This window comes from Marmota monax, unplaced genomic scaffold, assembly GCF_021218885.2.
Source record: "Marmota monax isolate L192 unplaced genomic scaffold, Marmota_monax_Labrador192_F-V1.1 WCK01_AAM20220418_F8-fsc00091, whole genome shotgun sequence".
Classification (NCBI taxonomy): domain Eukaryota; kingdom Metazoa; phylum Chordata; class Mammalia; order Rodentia; family Sciuridae; genus Marmota; species Marmota monax.
Genome location: NW_026692434.1, coordinates 4,997,069 through 5,021,589, shown reverse-complemented (window position 1 = coordinate 5,021,589; position 24,521 = coordinate 4,997,069). Strand labels below are relative to the sequence as shown.

Genomic DNA, 24,521 nt, shown 5'->3' with positions numbered 1-24,521 from the left:
CATGTAGAAGCTAGATGGAAGATAACATGTAAAACACGGGATGCCAAGAAAGGAAACCATTAAGGAAGGGAAACGATTAAGGAAAAGGAATGGAATCAGGGGGATTGAGGAAGAGAACAGGAGAGGTAATAGGGAGTGAAATTGATCAAATAATGTTTTATGTATATGTGAATATGACACAATGAAATCCACCATTCTGTAAAGATAATATGCACCAACATATTGGAATAGTATAAAATAAAAAACACAATTTTATATCCTAAATCATAAATATTCTAAAATTAATTAGTACTGTTTGTAATAAACAAAACATAAGCATTTCTATGACTAAACACCAAGGAAAGCAGGGAGTAGAGAAGAAATCAAATAAATAGAGTTCTGAATGTGGTTCTTGATGAGATACAATGTAAATAGCTGTAAAACTGTGCAGAGTAGCAAGATATATGCAATCCTCTGGATAGAAATATCTTCCATATAAAATTAAATTAATTTTCTCTTTCACTTATAAAATGTTATGGCAAAATAGTTACAATTTAACTTTCTTCATAGCCTTTTTACTACTTTATCACTTCATTTTGGTTTTTCCTTTAGAGAATTATGATATAAACTAAAGGAATCTATAGAAAGTTAATCCGAAGACACATTTCTTCAAAGTCCCTTCCACAAAGCTTGGAAGAAGGCTCTCCCCAGGAATAACTACTTGACTACAATGATTACACTAACCTTACTGCTGCTTCAGAGACACCTGAAGGAAATTTTAACTTTTTAAAACTGGGAGCACAACACAATTCAAAGGATTAAATAGATCACACTAGTATAAAGAATTTTAAAATTATTTACATTTATCTCATCAAAATTCACATTTGAAATTCAGAGTTTGCATATTTTATTTCCTATTTCTAATTTTCCCTTTTGTTGGTTAATTAATAGTCAATCATTCATACCTACAGCTAAGAATGCATTAATAAAAATGAAACTAGATGGACAATCCACTCGTTTAGAATGTCCCATTACCTTTAAATAATATAGCCTGAAGGTTGGATAATGAGCTAGTTATGAATTTTCCTTACCTACACACTCTGGCCCCCATTCAGCACCCTATCTAAACTTTGGCAAAAAAAAACACAAACCAAACCAAAACAAAAACCAGAATTGCTGCTACTCTATAGCCCTAAAACACATTTCCTTTCCTCTAACTAGTTTCATCCCTGCAATGTTATTAGAAATGTCAGTTATTAAAGATACTTAATCCAGAGCTCATGTTTCCAGATAATTTCATCTAATTCAATAGTAGTCTTTTTATTATACCAGAGAAGCCAGAATATCTACTCCCACATGCAATGTGAATTAATAAATCTGTAACCAGTGATCTGTGTAAGAGACGACATTTTCAGTCAATAAAACCAATGCTATACTTACGGTGGAGGTTGTTGGGGCTGGTTTTCAGCATTTCTTGGTGTTTTGCAGGCAGCAGGCTTCGCCATATCCCTGACAACACACCTGGGGCGCATGATAGACAGCATAATGCACTATTAATTATAAAAAGGGTAGAACACATCTGGAAATTAAACAGGGTACTGAAAACACAATCTATAGAAAAGTCTTTGCAAGCCCCTTCAATATTAACCATGGGGTACTGGAAAGGCCTCTAGAATTAAAAATCTTTGACTCATGCTTCTAAGAGTTCAGTTATACTCAAATAAAATCTGTGCTGGCCTCTGTACTTGGTTTTCATTTTAGCATCAATAAAATGATTGTCAGCAGCTTTCCCCATAGCAGAAAAGCTATTGAAAGCTTTGGCTTCACCATATGAAGACATCTGAAAGCTTAAAAATAGGAACAGCTGTTGTGTTGATATGTTAAAAATCGAGCAGGATTTTCAATGGCTTTGGCAGTTTTACTAAAAAAAAAATATGGACTCTTGTTTCATTCCATTAGTCTCCACATAGGTCTTTCTGTTTATATAAAAAGAGACCTGAAAGGCTTTAAGATATTCTCCACAATCAAAATTCCCTTCATACTAATTACAAGTAGGAGATGGCAAGACATGTTCATACAAAAAGTGCACCTGCATTTGTGTGTAGTAAGAGACAATATCTCCACATTATGACAATAAAAGGTCTTTGTGCATTAAGTTCTTCATGATAAAATAAGTTAATGCAGAGGGTAAACAATATAAGAGAGTCCCAAAATGGAGAAGGAGTTGATATTTTTATTCTCATGTTTTGTTTCGTTGCAATGCTAGGGATTGAACCCAGGGCCTCATGAATATCAGACAAGTGCTTACCAATGAACTACATCCCAAGTCTTTTTACTCACATATGTGAATTTATGGAGCATGGAAGAGATTAATTGACCAAAATCAGAAAACATTTCAATCTGAGGCTATACTGTACTTGGATGACTCAGATATCCTTCTCCTAATCCTTTCTTTTTTTCCCTCCCAGTGCTGGGGTTTGAACCTAGGGCCTCTGGCATGCTAGGCAATCATTCTACCAGTGAGCTACATCCCAGCCAAATATTGTTTCTCCTCATATGATTTAAAACAAACACAGCCTTGAGGAAGGAAGTCTTGGTAATAAAACTGAAACCCTACTTCTTAGATTTTGCTAAATGGAAATGTCCCTTAGGATTCAGAACCCCCAAGCATGAGTCTGATTTAACTTTCACGGGGGCGACTTGACTGCAGTGCTCATATTTAGGACCAGTCATGTTATTCCAGAAGTGTATCACTGGTGAAGCAGGAGTGGATAAACTGTTTCCCAGTACTAAAAGCTGCGTGGCAAAGTTCTCCACTTCTGAAAGAAATGATACAGGGAAACGTGGACACAACGCACAGAAACGTGCACACACACATTGCTCATTCCAAACAAGGTCAAGTGAGACTTAGAAATCAATATATAACATGACAAGAAAAGAAAATGGTGCCATTTCAAACCTCTGCACACCTTTCTCCTGAGATAACAGTAAAGAATTGTGGCATTTCTCAAGAGCAAATGCTAAACTCTCAATGGATTGGTCAAGAGAGAGGAGTGAAATCCCTGAGAACCACAAAGCCTTATTTATGTGACTATTCCAGCTTAATGGGAGAAGGCCAATCACACATCAGCATGAAAAGAACATTTAGGGAGGCCATTGTTAGGGAAAAGAAAGCCCTGAAATTTTAATCTAACTTACACAAGGTACAATGTCCAGTAAGTTAAATTTTGAAGTACTGGAAAATCTTTTAACAATTCTTATTCAACTAAAAATAGAACATGCAGGCTTGTTAACCTACACGAACTGGTTTGTGAAAATCTTAAGTATCACCAACTCAGAAAAAATTTTGAATTATATAAAAAAAAAATTTTGGTTCCTTTTTTTCCTCCCTTCATGTTCCAGATATTTACACAAAGCTCTAAGAAAAAGAAAATCTACCACTAAGAATTTTTCTTAAACATGCTTGGAAGTAACTACTTTCTAAATAAGGCAAAGATTTACCCAACAGTAGGGGTAGGTTTTAAAGCCAAACTTTTCCTCCCTGCTAACTAAAAGGCCATTAAAAAAAAAAAAATCTAATCTAAGTACCCAGTGATTTGGGATTTAAAATGACAATAGCCAACATATTTCTGTCAGTACACACTATAGAATCTTTCTGACAAAAACTTGATTTGAATTGCTGAACTTTAAGGTTTTATTGAATAATAAAAATACATGTTACTCTTCAAAAACAACATTTGGAGTTAATTAAATGTACTTTTTAAAAAATAGGAAATGATCACATTTTCTATATTAGCACATTTGCTGATCATAGAACACATACCCTAGGGTAATGCAGTAGCTATTAAATCTGAGTCTTGAGGAGGGTAACTCTTTGTTTCAAATTTCTAATTTTTCAACAAAATTGTGGGGAAGTGGTTAAACTATGATAATATATATTCTTATATTTTCAAACCTGAATTCCTTTGAGCTGAAATTCCTCCTTGGTACAAGAAAGAAAAAACTATACTATGCCCCCAACAAGACACAACAAAACTATAAAATATAAGATTTTTGTTAGCCTGGGTGGATTTATATTTCTTTAAAATTATAATTGAATTGTGTCAGTTTGGAGGCATAAAATCTTCATAGTTTTGACAGTTCTAATATATGGAAATTGTTTAGCTCCAGCAATTTCCATTATCTCCCATGCATTAGACAAAGTACATTAAGTATAGACCCCCTCATACTTCAAGAAACAAGACAATGATATGTCAGAATGTTGCAGCTATTAAGAGTTTGTTGCTATACATGATTCATTCCTTCAGCCAGACATTAGGAGACCACAAATGCATCAACACTGCTGACTTCCTGGAATTACCAAGGATGGAGGGACTAAGAGTTCAAAGGGTCTGACCCCTTATTCTTTGAGATGTCATTAATTATACCGTGATTTATTAGACATGGACTCTTAATGTCTCCTAATATGTGAGCATCTCCTCATCATTCAAGCCTCACTGAAGATTTATGCAAATAAGACATTCTGCAACCACCTCAGGGGAATGCTCCTCCTGACTCCGCCCTCAGCCCTGCTGGGTTTTATGAATGACTGCAATCAATGCGATGTATGGCTGCCAACTGCCCACTCAGCCCTTTCTACTCTTCCCTGCACATACACACGGGAGAAACTCACATTGCCACAAGCCTGCAGATGAGGCTATGGCAAGGCTTTCATCTCTCCAAACAGGAACTAAATGTGCTTCCAGATACTTAGAGTATATGAATTAAAAATTCTAAAAGCCTTCAAGAAACACAATTTACATAATTACTTTCTCTCATTTGACTTTCAATTTTGGTGACTGTAATCACTACCCCCTACTCTGCTTCCACAAAAAAAAAAAAACATTATCTGAACTTCAAATTGTTTAATATTCCACAACTAATGTCAGGAAACTACTTACTGTGAACTAAGCTGCCAAAGAGTAGACTTTGGCTGTTTACATTTCTATTTTCAATCTTATGCTTGGTTTTTTGTTTGTTTGTTTGTTTGTTTGTTTTATTTTCCTATCATCAACAGAGTCAAGCAGTGCTGGCAAATAAATACATTTATGCCCACTTCCCAAGTATTACAGTACTAGCCTACATGTGTCCTGTGAAATCTGAGAGACAGTTAAAATAACATAATATTAAGAAAAATGAATAATTTTTTCAAATATAGAATTTTCTGATTTGCTGGTCACTAATTAAAATGACACAGAAACTGGAGAAAACAACAAGAGACTTCAGAGACTTTGTAACTTTGTCACTCTTCCTTCTAAATTTAATTCAGTACTTCAAGTCATTCTTCAACACTAAGCACAAAGAATCCAAAACATATGCAAATTTCCTGTCTGGAAACTTATCTTGTCTCCTTAGACTCCAGGGTCACATATCCAACTGCTTCCTCAACATTTTCACCTGGATCTAATAAATCTCTCAAAATCAACATCTGCAAATGCAACTCTTCATCTTATTCCTCCAATACTGATCCTCCAGTAGCCATCTCTACCTTGTTTGATTGCAATGTATTTCTTGAACTGTTTAGTCCTAAACTTTAAAATTGACTCCTATTTCTCTCTTACATTCTGCATCTAATTTACCAAATTGACTATATTTTCCAAATATGTGCAGAATCTCATCTTCTCTATTATTACCATCCTGGCCTAACCAGTAAAATCTTTTACTTGACTTCTCATGATAAACTTTTTACCGGTTAGCTAGCATTTACCCAATTGTGTTGAAACTTCATTCTCAACACAGTGCCCAGACTGACTTTTCTGAAATGTAAGTAAGATCCTGACACTTCTGCTCAAGATTCTGTAATGGTTCCCCAATTTATTCACAATGAAATGCCATATATCATCTGGCTTCCCATTACTCTTGGAGCTCATATCTTGTTATTCCCCCACCCATCCTTTGTGCCTCAGGGTTTTTGACCCTCTGTCTGGAATACCTGTCCCTGAAACTGGTAGAACTAAATCTCTTACCTTTTTCAAATGTGTGCTTGAATGTCATTTTTTTATGATTCCTACATTAATTATACGACTAAAAACTATATTCCACTTCTTATCACCACACACACACATTTCCAAGTACCCTTTACTTTGTTGCTCTATTATTTACATAAGTTCTATCTCCTATGGCTTGAAATAGAAGCTTCTCAAGAGCAGGGATCTTTGTCTGATTTTTTTCCTATACATATAAGGAGATGAGAACAGGGCCTCACAGACAAGTCACTCACAACATGTTTGTTGAGAAAATAAGATAAAAATATAAAAGTTAGTGATTTCAAGCTTGAGTAACTAATTTAAGATGATAAAACAGTAATTTAGAACACACCCTTTTTTTCAAATTATAGCATGTTTCAACAAAATAAAATTAATTTATCGGCAAGGAGTTTTGTAATTTGAATAACTTCACTAAATTTATTTTCATGTGGTTTGAATAATGTTTATTCTTATTCTAAACAAGAAAAAAGGGCATTTTTTCAGCATATAACTTCAATGTAAAATTACTGCTTCAAACCAGTAAAAAACTATTTAACATCTGAGGCACTAATATTTTATCAGATAACATTTTAAAATAAGTGTAGGTAAGGAAATAATAGTAAAGACAGAATCCCTTTTTCTTCTGATTTTTTAAACAGGGTAGGAACTTTTAATTTAATGCAAATCATATGCCAAAATGAACTCAATATGTCTTGTTTAATCTTCATACCACCCTGTAAGACATGATTATCCCATCTGAAAAAAAAAAAAAAAAAAAAAACTATAGGTCTAAGAGGTGAAATTATTTTCCAAATCATAAATGGTCAATGTTGATACTTAAGAAGCTATGATTTGAATGAAGGTCAGCTTAGCATTAAAGTTAATATCCTTTCCACCATTCCATGTCTTTAAGAGTGAAAGAAAGTTCTGTATCTTCAGATATGCTTCAGTACCACTGGCTGCATGATATAGGTACATTGTCGACAGTCTGTGAATAAACTCACATAGCTTAGTAGTCTTTCAACATCATTCTAGTATCAAAAGACCATGTTCTTGTTAAAATTTGTTATATAATCTGCTTGTTCTTTGTTTAAGGGAAAAAAAAAAAAAGACCATGTTCTTCACATACAATAGCAGGGCAATCAATAGTGACAGTAGGATATGGAGTTGGCTAAACTAGAAATGCAATGTGACCTTAAGACCGTGGAGGACACTGGAACACTATAGAATGTGAAATTCAAGTTGATGTATCTGGTATAGAGACAAAGGGTTTATACAAGAAAATAATCAAGAAAGCTAAAAACATACAAGATTCATTTGTAAGACAGTGCAATTGATAAATCTCTCTTCAAATACATTTTTTTGAAGGAAGACTTCAAAAGTGATCTCATTTCCATTTACAAATTCTAAAAGAGGAAAAGCTAAAAAAATTATCTTTAAAACCCATTTTACATAAAAATGCATATTCATGTCAATTCCACAGTGAACAAGTGTGTATGATGACTATTACCCATAGGATGAGGATAGAGCAGCGAAAATTCTACACCAGAAGGGGAAAGTGAATGTTGGTATTTGAAAAGCCAGATGTACTAATCACAAATCATCACAGCCTGTTATGCCTCCAGTGTGCATTCAGGGAACCCTCAGAAGCTACAACAGAGTAATTTTTATTTTTAAAAAAGGCATGGAAGACAGGCAAAATAGATTCTTAACTATAAGGAAAGGGAAATCTGCTGGCAATTCTTCACAATGAGTGTAAGGATTGTGGACCTTCCCCTGAAGAGGCCAGAACAGTATTCATAAAACCAAACAAAAAGGATGAGGATTCTAACATGACCATGATAATTAGAGAGTATCACTGAGATTAATGGGAAATTTTAAATTCCGAAAAAAACAAACCTTTCAAAGACTGTTAAGAAAAGAAAATAACAGGTAAGAAGTCAAGTCTCTGGTCTTCCAGATTACTAAACTTGTTCAACACCCATTTAGTCTAGAATTCTAGGAGGTTTGATTCTATAAGATCCTAATATCATTTCCAAGATTTTTTCAACAATTAATCTCTTTTTATCCAAGCTACTGTTTTATGGTAACAATATCATTTCTTTCTCCATTCACTAATTCTAGAAATATCACTTACTGATGGATTTATATCTGATATCACCTCCTATGTATATGTCCTCTCATTTACCTGTTTCTAATTAGTAACTTGCATGAATTCTCCAGAAGCCACTTGATGCCTGCAAAACACAACTTTAGAAAAAACTGGAGTACCAAAAAATTTCCCACTGCTAAACTTGCAAGGAAGAACCTCTTTCCACTCCACAAGGGGAAAAAATAACACTATCTTACTATCTAGGAATAAGTAAGAAATTTCCAGGACAGGAAACAATAGTCAATGCAGGAGAGAGAGATCAAATGAGATGAGGCCTGAAGTCATGTTTTGAATTTTCAGGAAATTTCAAGTGAAGCTCCATCTCATGGGTTCATGAGAAAAAGTGATACAAAATTGGGGACAGAAAATAGAAATAGTTGGAAATACGGAAAGCTGAATTGAGAAAAGAACGCATGATGAAAGGAAGATGGTCCTTTTTCATACTAGGGGCACAGTTGTTGGTGAGTGAATTGGCCAAGGAAAAGGAAGAAGCTGAGTGTAGAGGAAAGAAAGGAGGAGAGGAGAAATGTAAGAAAGGAGGAGAGGAGAAATGTAAGGGTGTTAGGGGGAGAGAGGAAAGAGATTAGTGGGAACAAGGATGCCCAACAGGCAGGCAGGAAATAAACAGGTAAGAGATTATTTCCCTAAATGTCATCTTTCATTTGGACCATAACTCCCATCTCCATTTTCTCCCAAAATGATTCTTGTATGGTAGCCTAGATAAAGTTTGTTTTGGAAAAGCTATGGAGAATGAGAATCATTTTTGTACCTCTCCTCATATTTCTACCTCAGTTCCTAGATAATAAAGAAAATCTTCAGCTCAAAGCTTCTTTTCCACCCTACCTATGCTAGAGGCAATGGAGTAGAAAGTTTGAGGGGCTCTCTCCTCCCAACTCTTCACCCACTGATGGCTATATTGACACTAATGAGTAGGGTTACCATGTCTTGGAAGAAAAAAGTTGAAAGCTTCCTCTTCCTTTCCTGACTGTATGTAAATAAAAACAAAATAAACCCAACAAACAAACAAACAAAAAAACAACTTATTTCTCCAGCTTTTCTGCAGTAGGTCCCTGGGCAGGCCTGAGTGGGGCAAATGTACCAGGCTTCTAACTCTACCAATCTTTTTCACTCACCCATGTCTATCTGAACTATTTAGGTAAACATATCTAAAGCTTACTGAGAAGGCTTAACTATTTTATATTTTGAGGTACTTTAAATAAAAAAGAAAAGAAAACTCACTTGGAAATGACAGTCTGTAGTAAGTAGGAAGAATATCAGAAAAACTAAAAGGACATCAAATTTTCTCTAGCAAGGGAGGAAACATGTTCTATATCAGCTGATTCAGTCTGTTTTGTTCTTCTAGAACCCATGACAGATGGTGCTTCTGTGCAGAACACATCGTCATGGGCTCCAGTTGCACAAATCAAAGTCCCACCAAATTATTTCCACTGAAGAAAGAATTCTAGTCTAGAAGTAAGAATGTCACAGTTTTAGGAATAATCTTGGGACAACAGAGGTTAACTTAAAGATAAAACTAGCCTTTAGTACTTTCGTTTTCATTAGAAAAGAGTTCCAAAACTCCTCACAGCTCCATCAAGAATCACTTGTCTAAATTAATGTCTCAAGTCAGACGTGTGGTCTCTTCATCTGAAGAAACTACCACTGACTTGAATGAGTGAGATATGAAAGACTGTTTCATCTGCAATAAAGAGCTATAATAAAGTTATGATAAAGAGTTAAAGAGAAATTTTAATACTGAGACGTGACTAAAAAATTTCTTGATTAATTTTAAAAAAAGCACTTAACCAAAATTAGATGAACTTTAAGAAATGTAAACTTGTTTAGATATGAAAACAAAATAACAAAGCAGGAAAATAACCGTTAATAATAATATCAGCAAAATTTTCTGAGAGTTTACAGTGGGCATGGAGCTATGAATCTCATGTTTTCAGTCAGGTGATCTGGTCATGTGTTATCTGTTGTTCCTGGTATTCTGTTAGTTAAAAACTGATAATGCTAACTTAAGTTATAAGTATATTTGTAAAAATACCACAACTTATTCATATAAGCACAATTTATTATTTCAACATCACTATTTTGAAACTATTTTGTTTTAAGCAAAACAGAGGTGTTGTCATTGAAAATTTTAGCAAAAACCACATAATTATAATTGAGTATTTCAAACTCTAAGCACTAGCCTTTACTTCACATTTTCTTCCACCTTTCAAAATTGCACCAAAGTAGAGACAGTTGCCAGATAATGCTTGTCCACAGTCTAATGTTGAGGGCAAAAAATAAAATAAAATAAAATTTAGTAGCAGAGGCAGGAATGATGGTGTTCGTAGAGATAAACTCTAGAGCTACTTCAAAACTAACAAAATCTTCTGCTTTTTATTTGCATCACAAACTCACAGCTTTTTGAATAATGATTTTAGGGTAGTTGTATGTATCTATGAATGACTTTTTTCCACATAACATTCATTGTCTTCTCTCATCTTGGACAGAAATATGCACTATTCATTTTATTATAATAATATTTATTTGGTCAACAGGTTATAATGCCTCTTTTATCTAAAATGTAACAAAAGAATGAAACCATATCAGTTTAACATTTCAACAATAAATCTAATATTTGAATATAATTGCTTCTTTGATTTTTTTTTGTATTCAGAATGAGGAAAGCAAAAAAATATTGTAAATACTTTTCTTCATCTTCTTCATCTAAACTGATGAAGGTATGAACAGATATTTAGAAAAAATACTCATGAATACTATGATGTTTGGGAAGATGATCTGGCAAAGGGGATTTCTTATTCTTCTCTGACAAAGATGAATATAGAAACACACTCTGCTACCTTCCCTAGATCTAATGCTACCTCCCTAATCTAATGCCATTCTTGTGGCTTCAACTGCACACTATGGCTCCTGAATTGTCATTTTCAGACCTCAACTCCTATTATTAGTCAGGTCTCCAATTTGTATCTACTGAAAACTTCCCTAACACCTGAGCCTAAACAGATCAAAAGACTAAATGCAATAATCCTCCTACTCTCAAACTTAAATATCTCCTAAATTTCACATAGTAGTTGATTGAATAACTGCTGTTCACAACCTTGATATCACCATGGGCCACTGACTCAATTTAATGGCCAAAATGTCACTGAGTTTGCTGTATTGCTTTGGAAAAAACCTCTTGAAAACGCATTTTTTTTTCACTTATATTTACAAACTCAAAATCCACTTTACCTCTTAAAAGAAATGCTTGGTGTCTTCCCCAAACTCCCTCCTATTCACAGAGTCTACAAAAGGGCTTCCTGTTCCCCACCATAGCAAACACATCTAGCTATCTAGTTCCAGAACATTTCATCCACACATTCCTCTCATTCACTAATCTCTTCCCCTTAATTCCTATCATACCTCATTTGCTAAGTCAGATAAATCTATTTCACAGTTATAGAACTTCATTTTGTCACCTTTATCTCTACCATATTCCATTTCTCTTACTTCAAATTGTCTGCCCCCTTCTCCCTCTCTCTTAATTTTTAATCCTTTCAAAACTCAATTCAAATGTTCAGAACTCCAGGAAGATTTCCAGGCTAACAACTCTCATTAATTCTTCACCAGCATCTTCTAAAAACATAGACCCTTATATGGGCATGAAAGGCTGTTTAATAGCAGCAGCCCAAGTACTGGGAAGAAGTTCAAGAAACGTCTACTTTGGAAACAGGACATGAAATATGTGTTACAAAGCACCACTGAGAAGCCCTGGTGATTATAACATCTGTATGAATCATTACAAAAGCCTGAGTATAATCAATGAACAAACACTTACAGACACCTGCTCTGCACCATGCACCATGCTAAGCATGATGATCACAACCTGAAGGCAAGTCAGTCTGTTCATTAATAATAGTGGTGGTAATAATACTAACATTTATTGACCACATAATATAATAGAAAGCATTTTAGGCTCTTTACATGCATTAACTTATTTGATCCTTATAATAACTCCATGTGGTGATCAGGTTAAATAACAACTAGTTGACAGCATTTGCAAAGCCCTGTTTTGTGTAAGTTGTCACTATATTAGTTCCACAAGCAGAACTCTACTCTACCATTTTATTTCCCTCAAGTTGTTTAAATTAATTTTTAATTAAAATTAATTATCTTCAAATACAGGATCAAGTGCGGGACTTTAGGATTAATAACGAGGTACTAAGGATGTAGCTCAGTGGTAAAGTGCTTGCTCAGAATTAATAATTAAATAAGAACAGAGTAGGGACGAAGAACAGGAGAAGAAGATTAACATTTAACAGGGATGAGAGGTGGGAGGGAAAGGGAGAGAGAAGGGAAATTGCACGGTAATGGAAGGAGACCCTCAGTGGAGGGGGTAGAGAGAGAGGAGGGGAGGGGAGGGGAGAGGTGGGGAGGGGGGAGGGTGGAGGATGGGAAAGGCAGCGGAGCACAACAGACACTAGTATGGCAATTTGTAAATCAATGGATGTGTAACTGATGTGAATCTGCAATTTGTGTATGGGGTGAAGGTGGGAGTTCATAACCCACTTGAATCAAAGTGTGGAATATGATATGTCAAGAAATTTGTAATGTTTTGAACAACCCACAATAAAAAATTTAAAAAAAAAAATAATTAAATAAGGACTGTCTCTTTTTCATGCAAACTGTTACTTAAAAAGAATATTCATTTAGTAGAATAAAATTCTAGTCTATTGTACTTTTAATATGAATGTACATTACCTTGTGACTTAGTGTTCTCAGGGGTTATAAAAATATTTTAATTATATTATTATATAATAATTAATGTTCACCTTGCTTTTCAGAATTACTTCCAGAGTTCCCAACTAGAGATTTACCAGGATTCACTTAGGATACACTTCTTATTATAGATTCATGTATACAGAAAACTGTTAGGGATTAAAAAACATTAAAACTTAAAATTTGTTACCCCTTCTATCCCAGCCATTGACTTCTTTTACTTTTACAAAGGTGAATAATTTTTTAGTACAAAAATAGATATCACAACCAAATAAAAATTTTATACTAATGCCATAAATATCACAAACTCCCTAACAAATGACTTCATTTTTATTAGCTAAAACACATTTTTATAATACTTTCTATAGCAAGAATGCTGCTTCTACTATAGGCAAACCTAAAGGTGATCCTATAGTTAAATACTTCTGACAACTGAAATGCTCTTTCCAAAATGTTTACTGAAATCTACTTCTATGTAACTTGCATATATTTATTCTAACTCTGCCCTTGAAAAGCTATGTAGAGCAGGTTTCTTGCTGCCTTTCTGAAAGATCTTTCTGCATATGTTTGAACTCAGTGCTCTACACTTCTTTTATCAGTCCCTAAACTATTTCTTCCTAGTCATGTGTTCCAGAGACTTGGCTGATGTGGTGTGTTTCTTTTGGCTAATAATTCCCTTAAAGGGTGGTTCCTTTTCTTGTACAATATTTTCACTCTAGGTCTATAAGAAGGAAACTCAAATTTTATAACCCTCTCTAATAGCCATGTCGTATAAAAAGGACAAGTGATGAAAAAGACTTTTCAGGGAAAATCACCAATGAGTTGCTTCCAAATATGGTCACACATCAGAGTCATCTAAAGAGGTTTTTATAGGAAAGACTTCTTTGGGTCCCAGCCCAGACTTTCAGAGCCGGGGTTTGGGCTCAGTAATTTTAATATTATCAGCCCTCCATGGGGAACAGAATGTGTTCAGAGGCAGGTGTTTGGGAGCTGCTGATGAAGAACAAACCATTCATTCACTGCACTGGAACCAGGAGTCCTTTCCTTGGAGGAAGCTAAACCTCAAGAAGTTTTCACAACTTGGTACCCATTACCTCAGTCTCTCACAAAACACCTTTTCTTGAACTGCATTTTTAGCCCACAACTTTTATGACAGTTAATACAAGAAATGGCTGTTGGTTAACTGAAGTTGGTTTCTGCCTTTACTGTAAAATAGTCACTGTCTATTGTATCAATTTGATATAAAATTCCTAATTAATTTCTTTTCAAAATTTAGTGCTAAGAAAATGTCATTAGACTTCTTCTTCTTTTTTTTTTTTGGTGCTGGGTATTGAACCAAGGGCCTCATGCATGTGAGGAAAGCACTCTACCAACTGAGCTATATCCCCAGTCCTCATTAGTCTTTTATTACAAATGCTTGTAATGATATATTTTGGTCAGGGAACCAATGAAACTGAGAAGAAAATTTATTTAAAGTTTATCATAACATTTATTGACATTTATAATAAACATGGTTCATAATTTTTCACTTTTTTCTTAGTCATAAGTGTCAATTTCTATTATACTATGTTGCATGTAAATGCCTTTCAATAAAATAAAATAGAACCATAGAAAGAAAGAAAAAGTTAAAATCTCACAAGAATCTCAGAAACTTTTATATCTCACAAGAAAAAAATTACAAAAGACTCAATTTTTCTTACAATTAGGAAGTCTAATCTTCCTTACCAGCATACCCTGGAAACTAGTAGATATGCAGTAAATTATAATTATTATGATGGTGGCATTTTGCTAAAGTTGAAATGTTACACAAAATTAGCTTTTTTGAATGAATATGTCATGAAAGTTTTCCATATGCATTATAAGTGTTATCACAGAGAAAGAAAGCGGTTTCATTGCCTAATAGGTTAGGGAAGTTCAACAAGTTAAGCAGGATTTTTTGCTTATTTTAACTGCATACCATTTCAGGATCTTTGAAATGCTAATATTTATTGTACACCTCTACAACAGGAGTGTAAGAATAGGTACTTTTTAAAAGGAATTGTATTCAGTTTGGGAAATAATGGATCACACTTAGTAGTTGCAATATGTGAGAAATCAGTATTCTTAATGGTCAGAGCTTGATAAATTATTCCAAATAGTAACATAAAATAGCAAATACGGCACTTCACTTCAGTAGGGAATATTTTCACTTGACCATCATTTTGGTCTTAAAGCATTGCCATATTTACCTAAACAATTGCAACCACTTTACAATTTGGTCCACTTTTTAAATACATCTCCTAAAACATAGAGCATTCATCCTCCAATTAAGACAATTCAGCATTGAAGTACATACTTCTCTCCATTATGACCTATTAGTTTCATGTAGAAATGATACATGCAAGCTACTCAATAAATTCTTCAACATTTAAGCATTCAGTATAGCCTCACCAAAGGAACAGATTTGAATCTAAACTAACAGTCTATCTGCAAATTTCAGAGATTTTGTTATTGTCTTACACAAGTATTAAACAATGACTTATATAAACTATAAGAGACCAACTACAGTGGCATACCAATTCTAGTGTATTTATTTTCAAGTCCTAAAATAGATATGTGGAAAAATGTAATTACTGCAATAGGTAGACAATAACTCTTTATCTTCTTTTGCTTAGAGATAAATTTCAAAGGACAGTAAGACATTTTTTCTAAAACCACATAATTTCCTTTGGTGACACTATCTTAGTTTATTCAGATCACCCATAATTTTATTGCTACATAACTCAAAATGATCTCCTTACATGAGAAATATTTTGGTTTTGACAATGACACTATGTACTTAGGAAATACTGATACATCAATAGCAATAAAAAATTACATGCTGAATTTCATTATTTTTTTATTTCCACCCAAAGACACTATTAATATTATAAATATATCAAAACAGACTGAGGGAAAAATTTGCATTATGCAAGATGCATGTAATGTATTACATATAGACTTGAATGTGTATATATACATACACATATATTACATGCATGCACATATATAATACTTATATCTAGAAAAAATGAAGAATTCTTATTAATCAAATCAATTAATTTAATCAACAATGAAAAACAATCTATCCTATGGCCAATTAAGAAATTGATTCTTAAGATATTTGCCCAAGAAAAAGTAAAACAAGTCTGCAAAATTATTTGTATAAGAACGTGTATAGTAATCTTATTCAGAATAAGGCAACACAGGTGCTTATTAATAAAGAAGTGATCAAGTAGAATTATGATATATTCATAAAATAGAAAGTACTTATGATATATACACTAATATGGATGACGGTCAAAAATATTTTTGAGCTAAAAAAACAGACACCAGAGTTCTTACTGTATATTTCCATTATTATAAAGTCCAAGGGGAGGCAAAAAGTAATCAATGATAATGAGAATCACAAAGTGGTACCTTCTGGGTGGGAATGTATTTGTTTGTTTGTTCAGGGCAGGAAATGGAGTTCTTGATGTTCTGGTTTTAGTTATAGTAACACAACTGTATGCAGTTTTCAACACTGTACATTTTATTGCCTATAAATTATATATCAATAAAAAAGCAAAAATAAAAAGAGAAAAATTATTGACAGGTCCAAGAAGGCAGAATTCTCATTTAATATATCCTTTTTATGAAAAAAAATATAATTTAATGTTCTCTCAGAAATAATCATCCCAACATGCAACTATGGAAGTCAAAAAATTAATATACTTTTTCAATGTCCATAATTTATTCTTTATACCTTCTCTGAATCCCAAAGGCAAATGTAAATATAGTTAAATCTAAGAAATTATTTTATGTAGAAAGATTTTTCATCAGGATAAATTATTATAAATACATGAAAATCTTAAAGGGGCTTTTAAAGTAGAGTTCAGGAAAAGGACAAATCATGGTACTATATGTTAAAAAAGCAATACCTCTTCTAAATTATATGCAGATCATTTAAAAGGTAAATTTGCATCTAGTATTTCACAGAAAACATTACTTATGAATTGCAGTGGCATGTATAATATATTACTAGGAACATCTTAAAATTGATATTTTGAAAGGCTCATTATTATGCTGTATATTTAATGATGAAGTAAATGGCAATTATTTTCTAAGAAATCTTGAGTACTGGTTTTAGTTTCTAAGAGCAGTATCTCATACCAAAGGTTTTTAAAAGTTATCTTATTAGAAACGTACCAAAAATGCAGAATATCATGAAAGTAACATCTAATTCTATTACTTTAAAAATTCTACAAATAAGTGAATGTCATCCATCACTACATTCCAAGCCTCTTTAATGGTCCTCTTCTATGGGCATACGTAGTCAAGACCCTAAAGTCAACACGGTGAAGAGCAGCACTCCTGTCGCCTGCCTTAGTCTGTTAGGTTGATGAGAAGCACAAAGACAGGCTCAGAGCTCCCACTCTCGAGGATCCTCCCTAAAGCATCCTCCCTTGAGCTGCTGTGACTCAGTGGCCCTAATAGAAGAGCAGGTGCATTTGCTTTGACTTTCTTCATCAATGAAAACAGCTCTAAGTGGTTTGAGAATCCTGGAGAGTCAGCTGGTAGTCACTAAATTAAGCTATTTTAATGTATTTTCATCTAAGTATGTTTTTATGTTAAGGAAAGAAACTAATTCTAAAAAAGGGAAAACAGTGGTAATGGGAGAGTATGGACTAATGGAAATAAATAATGAGATATAAATCAGAATATTAACATGCTTTTACAGACAATCGACATCACTGGATACTTCTCTGCCTCTGCAGCTCTTTTCTCCTCTGTGTTTGATTAAATTATTGTTCAAAAATATTCACTCTTTCTCACTCCCAACCCACTACCCCACTTCTTTGTTTAACTAAGCCATTTGTTTTGGCCTCACAGTAGTCAAAGTGTTTTTCCTTTCATTTGGAATCTAGCTCTGTGACCTGCTTTGGATGATGTGATATTAACGGATGTAACAGGAGAAAATGCTTAAAATGTGCTCCTGAACAGGGTCTTGCCCTTTCCAACTGCCATGATACAAACCTGAGAATAAATTTTATTCCTGGAATAAATCTGGACCCAATCTGAAGCTCGAGGCCAGAGCCTTGTCAAACTTGAGAAAGTTTCCTCCACCCAGCCAGCCTGAGGAAAGATGAGCAAGCCCAGCTGAGGTCAGCAGGGATACTTCAGACATCCCACAGATGCTTGGGAAATAAATATTAAGGCCTGATATAATATTGCTGATTTCTCCTTTCTCCTCCAGAATCACTGCATAGCCTCTTGGGGAATATCTATGTATCCAGTTTAAAGATGGATTTTTCTTTCCACTGGTAGCAGGTTACAAACTCTGCCTAGTATGACCTCACGATACCCAAGTATACCAGTGATTAAGGTACTGGCTATAGGCACCTATGCTAGGCCTTTTCTCTGAGGACAGAATACCACCTTCTCCTCTCAACTACTTAGCCCCCAGACGCCTCATGAATTGCCTGATTGGGGTGGAAACTAATTTATAGTAATATCAGTGAGAATAATATAAAACTTCACTAAGACCAGGACTTTGCTTTATACATTGCTATGTATCTAATTTCTAGAATATTGTCTGGGAAATACTAGTCACTCCAAATTAATAAACAAACAAATAATCAATAAATGTTAAATGAACAAATGTATTGGTATTTTTTTCCAATGCAGATAATATATTTAATAGGAACTTTTAATATATTCACTCAAAGAACAGAGGTTATTAGAGAATTATGTCATAGGGTGGAAGTGGGGACAATGGGAGAAAACTGTAGGTTTATAAGGCTTTTCCGGAGCACCATAAATCATCCAACATAGGTTCTCCACCTGCTCTACATAATAGTAACACCATACATTATAATTATTCATTGTAAGTCAGGATCAAACCTGCACCTTATAGAATTTTCATGTGGCCACCAATCCAAACCCCTTTTTTAACATTCCATCTGGTCTCCTTTCCTAAGATTCATCTAGAGAAAGCAGGACAACCACAAGTCCAAATCTAACAGCCCAATTTTAATTATACTAGAAACAAGAACATTGTCTTATAAACGTGGTGTGGTAGGGGTCAGAAGTCAGAAGACGTGAACTTGGGGGCATTGTTTGCCACTTGACTAGAAAATTTAAAGCAAACAATTTTCTGTACTTCATTTTCATCAACACAACAGGCCTACTAATGTATTTCTAGACTCTACTGGGGAGGATTTTCAGTAGCTAAGAAATTACTGTACATAAAATGTGTTGAATATCTGGGAGTTGTACTGTTTTTGAAAAGTAGGCTTTTACTATCCTTGAAATGTTTCATTGGAAATAGAGGCACTCAAAACTTTAGAATTTCCAAATGTAGTTGAATGAATGCAATCATTGTTAATGTGATGATGGTGATATTGTTAGCACCAGGTGGCTTTGAGACCAAGAAAAACAAGTCCTCCTGCAATGAAGATTTAACCAAGCTGAAGCTGAAATAAGACCTAACAGGGGGAAAAAAAATGGGAAAAAAGTCTCTATATACCATGTTATCAATCTACCAAAGGAAAACACTATTCAAACAATCCCTCACAGAAGATGATAGGGAACAAGGTATAAAAACAGTGTCTTAACTTTCATACATGCTTATTTTCACTTCTCATGTCTGCCAGGCTTTCACATTCTATAAACCAGTGTTTGACTTTTGATGCTGATTTTAAGAAAGAATTTAAATGTCAAGTTTTATATCTACTTAGAGTATGATTCCTCACTTTAAATGTTATCGCATGTTAGAATGCTGATTTTCTTTGTAAAAGTAACCCAGTATAATATGTAAACATGAAAAACAAGCACACACAAGAGCATTGCTTCAGGCATTCTTCCTTTTGAGTTCTCTCTTTCTCTCTAAGGAGGAAGTTTGTGTTACTTCATCACTTTGCATAAAAATCAGCAGATTTCAGCAGTTAAAAAAAAAACAACAAAAAAACCCAAAACTATCCAGAGGCTCTGGAGGATGAGACAGGAGCATCACAAGTTTAATGACAGCCTCAGCAATTTAGCAAGGCCCTAAGCAATTTAGGGAGAACTCTAGAATAAAAAGCAAAAGGGACTGGGCAGGTAGCTCCATGTGGTAAGGTGCCCCTGGGTCCAACCCCAGTATCAAAAAATAAATAAATGCATACATAAACTAAGTAACTGCAAAGATAGAAACTGTCTTAAGGGAAAAAAATGTTTCTGGAGGGAATCTAAGATAACAAGTTATTTCTAAAATAGATCTTAACATGTTTGAACCAAACTTAATTCTAAAACACACACAAATTTTGGAAGGAACTTTCAAACTATTCTAAAAAATTTGCAATTGCAGGTTTTCCAAGGGGTTGTTGTTTTGTAATTCACATTGTGACTTTGTTCCATCAAATGCTAACAATAGACTCCAAAGTACAGGTCTCCTGTAAGGGAGGCTAACTATTCAATATATAGGTTCTTGGTTTTTCCTGCTGAAGATTATTTTGAGGATTACAATTCTTGACTAATATCTGTTGTTATTCCTACCTTGGGGTTTCCATGTAACAACTCCTTTAACTCAGTTTTTAAAAATAAGGTTTAATCCACATAAAACAAAATTCACTCATTTAAAGTGTATATTTAAGAGTTTTTTAACAAAGACATGTGGTCATAATATAGAAAATTTCTGTCACTCAATAACATTCTCCCATCTTCTTGCAGTCAAACCCCTGTTTCCCATTAGACCCCATGACAATCATTGATATCTGTTTTATTTCTATATTGTGCTCTTATATATATATACACAAATATATATATATTTGTAAATGGACACAATAACTTTATTTTTTTATGTGGTACTGAGAATCAAACCCAGCGCCTCATTCATGCTAGGCAAGCACTCTACCACTGAGCCACAACTCCAGCCCCTATGTGTGCTCTTTCCAGCATGTAAAATAGATGGAACCATCCAATAGGTAGATTTTTATATTGACATCTTTCACTTTTGCATATTTTTAGAGATGTGCTTTATGATTTTTTCATAGTTGTAGTTGTCAGCAGTTGGTTGCTTTTTATTGCTGAATAGCACTCTGTTTTGTGAAGGCATGTTGACTTGCTTATTCACCAACAAGGTGATGACCATTTTATTGTGTCTAGTTTTGACCACTATGAACAAAATTGTTATTTGAACATGGGTCTTTGTGAAGATATATTTTCCATTTCTCCTGGGCAAATACCTAAAAGCAGAACTAGAGTCATAGGGCTGTTCTCCAAAATGGCCACACCATTTCATATTTCTGCCAGCAGTGTATACAAATTCTAGTGACTCTATCCTTAACTGTTAAGTGGAAGGATTACAGTTAATTATTATATGCAATACCATATAAAGACTGGACGATGCATAGCAATTTGAGTTACATTAGCCTAACATTTTTGGAGATTATGAGTTTGTGTAGCTCATTTCATTCTTTCTGTATCTCAGCAAGGAGGGCATACCTTATTCTCTTCATTTTTTAGATAAGAAAACTGAAGCTTAGCTTAGTTTCCCTATAAAACAAATGAAAAATTAGTAATGGTATCTAAGGCAATCTGATTCCAAAACCCACTGCAGTGAATAGGAAACAATTGGTGGCTGCCTATAAAAAATATTTTTAATAATACAAAGATACAGATATTCTCTTTCACTCTTTTTTCTCCTGATCTTTGGAAAATGAGAAGATAGTTTATACACTTAAAAGGCTGTGCTAACTTGCTATGCCCAGAGCCAGGGGTCTAGGAGATGATGTTCTTAAGGAAGCATACATCCTATTATAGGTTAATGAGATCAAAGTTGCAAGTCATGTTCCTTCTCCCATTCCTGTTCCATATATACCTTGAATCTGCATTAAGATATTGCACTGAAAGGCATAAAAATATACCCATAAGCACTTCGATGGACAAATTCTAATACTATAAAACTGTGTTCAGCAGAGTTTAAAATGCACTTGCCTAATTACCAGGCATAAGGCAGCCCTTGCATACAATAGGTATACTTGGGGCCCTGGCTAATTGTCCCTTGCCTCTGCTTTGCAGGACTGAATTAGCTTAGGCCTTCACTCTATTTATAGGTTTTATGAGTAAAATTAGATCCTCCTGAGTGTAAAAAGATTAAAAACATAAGGGGATATGATTGGTTATCATTTTGTAAGGTCACTGTTCCAGAATCTTTTATGCACCTCCAAGGCATCCCTGCTCTGACATCCGAATTCTCAGGTCCCTTCAATATTCTTTCCCCTCTTCTTCGCTAGGTTAGTTCTTTCCATCCCCACTGTACAATCTTCAATCTTTTCTCATCTCCATGAACAAAATTATTATCGCCTGTATAATATTACCAGTAATAATTATAAAATTCATGTTTAGCAGAATCATTATACGACAAGCAATTTGTTAGAGCATTAAAAATATGTCCTGTAAACTTCACAGGCTCCTTACATGGCTGGTCTCACTGCCCTTCCTCTACAGTGTGTAAACCTGAGTAGAAGAAATCCAGGTAGTATGCCCGAGATGGAACAGCTACCAAGTTAGGGTTCAAATTCAGGCAGTCTTATCCCAGTGTGTTCTCTCTTGATTAACTGTATTGTGCTAAAGAGCTCTGGATCTGATCTACATGGCTGTTGTACATACATGTGTCCCAGGAGTCAGGGCTTTTTGTCATTCTGCAAAGATGGGATGCCTCATGCTGTTCTTCACCTTAGAATGCTTCTTTAAATCTCTCCTTTCTGGAAATCCTTTAAGTTTTTTCTTCAAGGACAAATTCTAATGTCACCTCCTTTCGAATCATTCCCTTAACTCATGTAGAAGTTTTGATTTTTGTGTTCCTGTGGTCTCTGACATCTCTAGCTGGCACTCTCTGAGTTATTTTTATCAGAATCTGACGTTTCCTTATCAGTGGGGGTGGTGCATGCCTGTAGTCAGTGCCAGCATCTTGGGAAGCTGAGTGAGGCAGTAGGATCACCTGAGACCAGCCTGGGCAACACAGGAGACATTATCTCAGAAAAAAAAAAAAAAAACACAAGCAAACAACAACAGTCTCCTTCATTACACTATGAGATCCATGAAAGCCAAAATTTAATTTCCTTTATCTGGCCATATCATTCCAAATCAGCCAATTTATGCTATAAGACAAATAGCTCCTAAGTCTTAGTGGCTTAAATACCAAAGGTTTATTTCCCTCTTATGTTACAAGTTTATTTCAAGTAATCAGGGGGTCTGTTCCACATCACTGTCATTCAAGGAGCTACCACTAGTATCATTATGAATTAACAGGACAGATGGAGGGAAAGATGGCAAATGACCACTGGCTCTTACATGCTTATATTCTGAAATATCAATGTCACCTCTCTTCATATTTTCTGGGCTAAAGTAAGATGCATGACCATGCATAACATAAGAGAGTGGAGAAGAACAATGCTTTCAGGTTCCGAGAGGAAGGAAACCAGAGAATAACACAAATGAATAGCTTACTTGATATCCTCAGGGAGTAGTAAATACATGTGATGCATATCTGATGGATGCTAAATAAGTGAACTAAATGATGTGTGAAAAATACAAATTGTGATGACTTGCTAATAATATCAATTTCAGTTGATGTTTTATAAAACTATATTTGCAATAGTATCTTGAACATATTCACTTGTCTATCTTGAATATGTTCAATTACAATTCTTTGACAAATATTAATGAAAAGCTATTTGTGGAGATTATTGTGCTCACTACTAGTTAGGCTAAAATTACTTATAAAAATATATTGCCTATCTACTGAATAATATAGAATATTTATACAGACATATCTACTGTGAATATATATATAAAATACATTCTATATATAACATATATGTGTATGAATGTATATGCGCATCATGATTTTTTTCAATTAAGCCAAAATTGTAAGTATTTATGGTGTACAATGATGTTTGGATAAGTATATACATGTGGAATGGCTAAATCATGCTATTTAGCATATGCATTACCTCATACACTCATTATTTTAGTGATGAAAACACTTAAAATCTACTCTTAATGATTTTTCAGTACATGAAGATATTGTTATTAATTATACTACTAACGTTCCTGAAGTTATTCCATCTTATTGAAATTTTGTGTTCTGTAACCAGTATCTCCCTAATTCTTCCCTCTCCAGCCTCTGGAAATCACCATTTTACTCCCTGCTTCTATGAGTTTCCCTTTTTACTTTCCTTATGTGAGTGAAATCATGTGGCATTTGATTTTCCCTACTTGGCTTCTTTCAATCACTGAAAGGTATTCCAGTTTAAAATGACAGAATTCCTATCTTTTTTTAAGGCTGAATAGTATTTCATTCTATATAAATATACTGTATTTTCTTTATCCATCTGCTGATGGTCACTTAGCTTGCTTCATTTCTTGGCAATTGTGAAGACTGATGCAATAGACATAGGAATGTGGCTATTTTATCTACTAATTTCATATCTTTTGGAATATATGCCCCATAGTTGTACTGGAGAATCATATGTGTTTAAATTTAATATTTTGAGGACACTTCATAATGACTGACGTTTCCATGAACACTGTTTAGGGGTTTCCTATTCTTCACGTCCTTGCCAACCTTT

At 34.3% G+C, this 24,521-nt stretch overlaps 1 protein-coding gene across 46 annotated transcripts in view; it reads right to left on the bottom strand.

Moving 5' to 3' along the window:
* The window catches only part of Rims1 (regulating synaptic membrane exocytosis 1), a 447,890-nt gene that overhangs the window by 373,579 nt on the left and 49,790 nt on the right, over window positions 1-24,521 (bottom strand). For 45 of the 46 annotated variants that reach the window (XM_058578848.1, XM_058578854.1, XM_058578856.1 and 42 more), the window contains exon 2: window positions 1,420-1,500. The exons of the other annotated variant lie outside the window; for it this stretch is intronic. In XM_058578848.1, the coding sequence (XP_058434831.1) occupies window positions 1,420-1,500 (81 nt within the window). The remainder of the gene's footprint in view (window positions 1-1,419; window positions 1,501-24,521) is intronic. 46 annotated transcript variants of the gene reach the window in all.